Genomic DNA, 6,462 nt, shown 5'->3' on the forward strand with positions numbered 1-6,462 from the left:
TGTCACACCTGGAGTCACACAGAAGAGCTCCAGAAGGTTTCAAACTGAGAACTCTGGACTCAGATCATCTGCTGCACACAGTTCTGATCACTTATTATCAATAATAATTCTATTGATAATTATCATGAGGAGTCCTTAACTAGAATGTAGTTGGGCAATTAAATATTCATGTATGTGTAAATATATTACCATAATTGCAGGTGAGTCGCATAAATTTATGTTTTTATAAAACAAGTACCGTCGGATTGAAATGTATTTCAATTATATCGGATTAAATAATCGGGATGTATGGTTTACATGCACCAGGCTTTTATTCAGAATAGAAGCACTGACATAAGGTCCCCACATAGGCGTACTTCGGTCCACGCGGACTCGAGGTGGACTCAGTGCGGACCCGAAGCGGACATCCGCGAACTGGTCCGCGCAAAGATCAATCTTTTACATCCACGTTGCGCACAGTGCATGTACCGTTCTGGGAGCGACACCAAGCTGATAAAGTTGAGAATCGTGTCATTTGTGGACAAAATGGAGTCAAATCTCGAAAAGTGTCTCATGGAGGAGATTATAAAACTTTATGACGCGTCAATGAAGGAATATAAAGACTTTCAGCAAGCAACAAATTTGTGGGAGGAAATAGCTCAGATCCTGAGTAAGGTAGTTCTTTTCTTTTATAGTTTTAAAGCTAAAATTCAAACTATCTCTTCCTCCTGATCCTTGACATCATTACTGAAATTGTGAGAAATTAAAGAATTTGTCCGGGGGTCAGTACGCTCGAGTATGAAATGTCAAACATCCACGGACAATGTGCGCAGAGTCCGCGCGGCTCATGGAATGCGCACAGTACGCCCGAGTATGTGGGAGCCTTCCCTAAAAAAAAAAACCCCAGGCAAAAGTTGTACTTCCGTGATGAACATAAACGAACAGCTTCTGAGCTCAGAATGGACCTGTAACAGGTTTTAATAATGGTGGAGACGTTACTGCACACTCTGGTTGAGGTGTAGGTGACACGCAGATTTTTATTATTTTTGCTATGCGGCGCAGGCTGTGTGTCTTCTGGGGATGCGCAAATATGAAAATTTCAGCCGATATCGATATCCGATATAATTATTGCTGTTATGGCCGATAACCGATATTTACCAATATTACAAAAATTATATTATACATATACCCACAAACACACTTGAGTCTGTTTTGATACCATAAATAAACATCCAGAGCTCTGGCATGGCTCTACTTCAGTTATTCCAGGCTGTGCTGCATCATGTCACTATCATGATCAAACAGATGCTGCTCAACCAACCATCTCCCCTCCCAAAACAGAAACTAAAGCTAAAACGTGGGAAATCAATATCGGACATTAATATCGGCTCAGTTTTACATATCGGACCGATACGATATTCTAAAAAATGACCAATATCGGCCAATACCGATATGAATGATATAACGTGCATCCCTAGGTTCTTCCTTTTTTATTGAATGAGGAAACGGGAGGAAAGTTAACTACAGCGCTGCTGTCCCTCCCTCCACAAAACAGCAGAAACTGCTGGATGAAAGTCAGCAGACATGAACAGTCAGGTCAGTTTTCCACAATCAGAATAAAATGATCAGATTAAGTGTTTACATGCACGCTGTTCAGATTATCAGTCGACATAACCACCTCTCATTCCGATTACAAATTCATTCTGATCGAGCTGAATCGGGTCAGAATAACCAGAATGGGGTGTTTAAATGACATTTTTATTCTGAATGGCTGTTTAATCCGATTACTTATATCCATGTAAATGTAGCTATTGAGCACAGAGTAAGTCGAAAAAGGCCAAAATCTTCCTTAGGGTCGGGCTAATAGCTAACCAATTGATATAGCAAATGATATCCCTTATCAGGTTTATAAAAACATATTTACATATTACTCTTACCATAAATTACTGGAACCATCATAACTCACCCCTTGGTTTGTAAATATCTACTTTTATAATAAAACCACATTAACTACAAGTACTGTGTCTTAATTCTTGTGTGTGTTTCAGAGGGTCAAACTGTGCTTTGAACCTACATGTAGATTCCAATACATAAATCTGAGCTAAGGTTAAATAAACCAGAGCTATTGGTAATCTAAACAACGCAGAGTACTAAATATTAATGTTCTTTGTTATGCATTGAAGGTGTTCTTCTACATGTAAAATCTATAGCTGTGGTTGTCTTTTCTTTGAAACAGTAATAAAACTGTCACTGCAGAGCAAAAGAGGCTAAATTCAAGTGTTTTTGTTGAAAAATGTTGATAATCAGTGAAAAGTGGGACTAGTGCTATCAGACTGTGGAAAACTAACATTTTCAGTAGAACTTTCACAAAAAGCATTATCAGTGAGCACAATGTCAATACTGTAATGGCTTGGCTAGACTTCAATAATTCAATCAATTGTTTTTTTTTTCCTAGGGACTATTATATTTTCTATATTTTGCATTCATGGTCTGCATGCTAATAATAGATTTGGTCATTCCAATGGCCTCTCACTGCCTTGATGTCCACTCCTGGTTGTAAAGATAGTGATGACAAAAAAGTCAGGAGAAAGAAAAATGTGGCTTTATCAAAACCAATATGGTCCTGGTAATGATAATACGCCACATAAGTTTTGTTATATATAGCTGTAATTTGAGGGAAAGTTGTTATAATTTGAAAGGATTTGAAATGTTTGTAAAACCTAAAATTCGAACAAACTTGAAGGATAGATGTACCTCAGTTCAAGGAATAAGACTGAGAAATAACTTGGACAGCGATTATAAAAATGCTGATTCAATTAATTTATTTGGTAGAATGATAAAAGTTAAATTACTGAAAAAATATGAAGCTGAAGTTTGAGGGGTTTATCAAAAAAATGTTTTTGTAATGCTGATGAGGGTGTAAAATTATATATGTGCGTGCGTATATGTACATATATGTATGTATATATATGTAATGGGGTGCAACAATACATGTACCCGTATCGAACAAAACAGATTTAAAAATTTTTCTTTATCAACTTGTCTTCTGAAGATGCTCTGTGTTGAAGGATCAGTGGATCTGTGTTCGACTACTCCACCTAGGCTGCATTTTTGAGCGCAGGTCCACTGAGAAACTTGCCGTTTCAGCAACAATTAATTAAAAACTGCACTTTTGAGGTTAAACAAATGTTCATAATATAAACAAATTACAAGTTAAAATAGAAATGGAAATTTCTCTTTTTTGTATCGAAAAAATATCGAACCTTGAGACTAAAGTATCGAATCGAACCGTGAATTTTCTGTATCGTTGCACCCCTGATATGTATATATGAATGTGTGTATGTGTACTCATAAATGTGTATGTATTTTTTTTGTTAAATATGGGCAGATGTTATAAGATTCTTTTCTTCTTCTACTTCCTTTCATTTTATGAAATTTGTGTTTTTTTGTTGTACCGCAATTTGTTTTTAATCAATATGAATAAAACTATTTAACTAAACTAAACTTATTTACAATTCCACCCACTAAGCAAATTATAAAACTCCAACAATTTGAAATTATAGTGATATTATCAGTCTTCATTCCTACAAGTTTCCCATTTTAAAACTCCAGACTTAAATTTGTAGAACTGTTCAGTCAATTTTCAGGCCATCTTTGAAATATAAGAGCTTTTTCCACACATGTACAACACAAATACAAAAGATAACAAGCAGGAAATTGTTTAACATGTCCAAACACTCTTTAACAACAACAAAAATCTTGAATATGTTTTAAATGACTTAAATGATCATTGTGACAAAGTTCTAGCCTTCTTCAATACATTAACATATTCTGTTTCATTTGGCAAAACCATCTTCCTGTTGGGAGTAAAACAAAATCTGCGACAGGACTAGCTTGAGCCAAATCTGTTTAACATATGGTCTGCACTTAGTTGACTTCACTATGTTTTATAATGTAAACAAAAACTTTTAACTTTATCCATATTGTTTACTTGTTTATAGTTTCTTACACACATTTTGAAAATCTGAATACTTCTGCACACTTTGATATTTTAACGATTCATAAAACAACAACTCAAACATAAACAGTGAATAGAATACTTTTATATTTTGAAAAGTATTTAACTTTTTTAAATCTGTACAGAATTACATTGAAATTTGTTTAGTTCTTTCAAAAATTATTGTTCTCTTTGGAATCTGCTTCAGCATACTAAATATTTGTCTTCTTCTGCTACTTTTCTATTTTACTCATTTTAATTCTTTAGCTTTTAGCTACTATTTTGCACTTTAATAATGTGCAAATACACAACACATTAAATATGACCTTTAAGAAAGGCCTGGCAGTGTTGTTGGGGAGGGCAAGCACCCCACTTGGATAATTATAGAGGAAATGCTAAAATGGAAATAAAGTTTGGAAAATCAACCAGCCTGTCGAGGCAGATGGTCTCCTGTCCTGAGCCTGGTTCTGCTGGAGGTTTCTTCCTGATTAGCAGGGAGTTTTTCCTCTCCACCGTTTGCTCAGGATGGGAGACTGTGATGAAGTGATTCAACACAATCTGCTGGTTTCTTCTTTAGATTGTTCTTTTTATGTACAGTGCCCTGAGACAACGTATGTTGTGACTTGGCGCTATATAAACTTAAAATAAATTCATACTTATCAAGACCTGGAAAATCATACCAAATAATTAATTTCTTTTCCCAGACATCCCAGGAACTCTGACCAATAATGTCTTTTGTTGTTCTATAAAGACCAATCAGTGAACCCTACCTGTAAAGTCTTCAGCTGCTGGGTCTGTAGCGCTGTCACCTGGTTCCCAGGATTCACCACCATCGGTTTCAGCTCTGATCTTCCACCAATGGTCACAACTTTAAACTGTGGTGTTTGCAACTTGGTGTCTCCTGAAGTCTGTGAAACTCCAGGTTTGCTGCCTGTGTGGGGTAGCTGAAGCACTATAGGTTGTCCAGACTTTCCTATTGCTGTGACCAGAAGTTTCTGTCCTTCCTGTTTGATGACTTGGGCTGAAGCAGCTGCAGATTTTGATGCTTCTGTGGCCTGAGACGATGCCAACTTATTCAGAATGATCTGGTGGTTGGCAGCAGAGATGGCAAACTGAGTTGTGAGTTTCTGTAAACCACCTGCAGAGACAGTGGTCCCAGTGACACTGTCGGTAGTTTTGGTTGTGGCCGTGGACGTAGCCATGGCCGGTTTGATGGTGAGAAGGGGTGATGGAACCAAACTGACACAGAGTGTGGAGTCTGTAGCTGCAGAAGTGGTCAGAGTTTGGGTCGGCTCCATCAGTGTGGCATTTGAACAGATGCTCAGATTCTCTGTTGGTACGGGTACGTCCGTTTCCATTGGGACTACTGTCTCAGACTGAGAGTGTGGGATGTCTTCTATGGCCTCAGTATCCATGATTTCATCAGGAAGGAGGCTGTTCAGTTCTGGTGACACCACGTCCATGCTTATTGTGTTTCAGCTCTTTGTTAACCCTGAAATTAAAAACAAATGATTTTTAAAAATACAGTTTATTTTACTGTGTGAAACTCACAAAACACTGAGGCTCATCATAGCAAAATAATGTTCATTAGGGCTGAAACGATTCCTCGAATAATTCGAGTACCTAATTCGGTTACAAAAAATCCTCAAGGCAAATTTATCTGCCTCGAAGCTTCATAAAAAATACACTATAATCAGCGCAATTTCGTCTACTTGGAATGTTTTTTGTGTTACACACAATGGGCCTCATGCAAGAACATGTTCGTATTCTTATCCTAAATTTCTCTTACTGTTGTTCATACAAAAGGGTTCGTGCAAACACGTCACGTCAGATTCAACAAACTCTTCTATCTTCAGGAAAAGTGTGTAAATGAGCTGCATAAATTCCACCTGTTCGTATCCAGCTGCTCGTGCACGCGAGGAGATTAGCATAATTACCACCCCAAAAACACCATATAAAGCTATGTTTCCTGCCTCAAATACAAGGAAGTGTCCATTCATGAAAATGACAGTGAAAACTAAAAAGAAGAACTTTACGAGTTCAGAGATTGAAGTCCGTCTGTCAGAGATCCAGAAAAGAAAATCTGTCAGTTTTAGCAGGTCAGCTGTGGAATAAAAGGAGCGGCTAAATATATAAACAACTGTGTTAAATCATTTTCATTTATTCAGAAGCCACACCGTCACACACCGTATGCAGCAGAAAACGGACGAACGTACAATTTATATTGTTAGTCTGAATTAGAGTTATAATTTTAAATGTAATAATTTAAACAGAATAACCTATTGTCAACATAATCATGGAGTGTAATTTATTTTCAACTCAAAATATCTTCAAACTAATGAAATATAAAGTTATTAGGGAGGAAAACCCGTCTGGATAACAGCAGACTGACTGCTCGTAAAATATACGACAGGTCTGGACCACCATGATGTTCCCACCTCCAAACTTCACTGTTGGTATGGTGTTTTTGGGCTGATGTGCAGTGC

At 37.1% G+C, this 6,462-nt stretch overlaps 1 protein-coding gene across 1 annotated transcript in view; it reads right to left on the reverse strand.

Moving 5' to 3' along the window:
* lin54 (lin-54 DREAM MuvB core complex component) overlaps nt 1–6,462 on the reverse strand; it is a gene marked incomplete at its 3' end in the record, with an annotated part of 40,314 nt that overhangs the window by 30,349 nt on the left and 3,503 nt on the right. The window contains 1 exon segment of the mRNA XM_014023953.1: nt 4,747–5,468. Within this exon segment, the coding sequence (XP_013879407.1) occupies nt 4,747–5,439 (693 nt within the window).

Source organism: Austrofundulus limnaeus, unplaced genomic scaffold (assembly GCF_001266775.1).
Source record: "Austrofundulus limnaeus strain Quisiro unplaced genomic scaffold, Austrofundulus_limnaeus-1.0 Scaffold398, whole genome shotgun sequence".
Taxonomy (NCBI): Eukaryota; Metazoa; Chordata; class Actinopteri; order Cyprinodontiformes; family Rivulidae; genus Austrofundulus; species Austrofundulus limnaeus.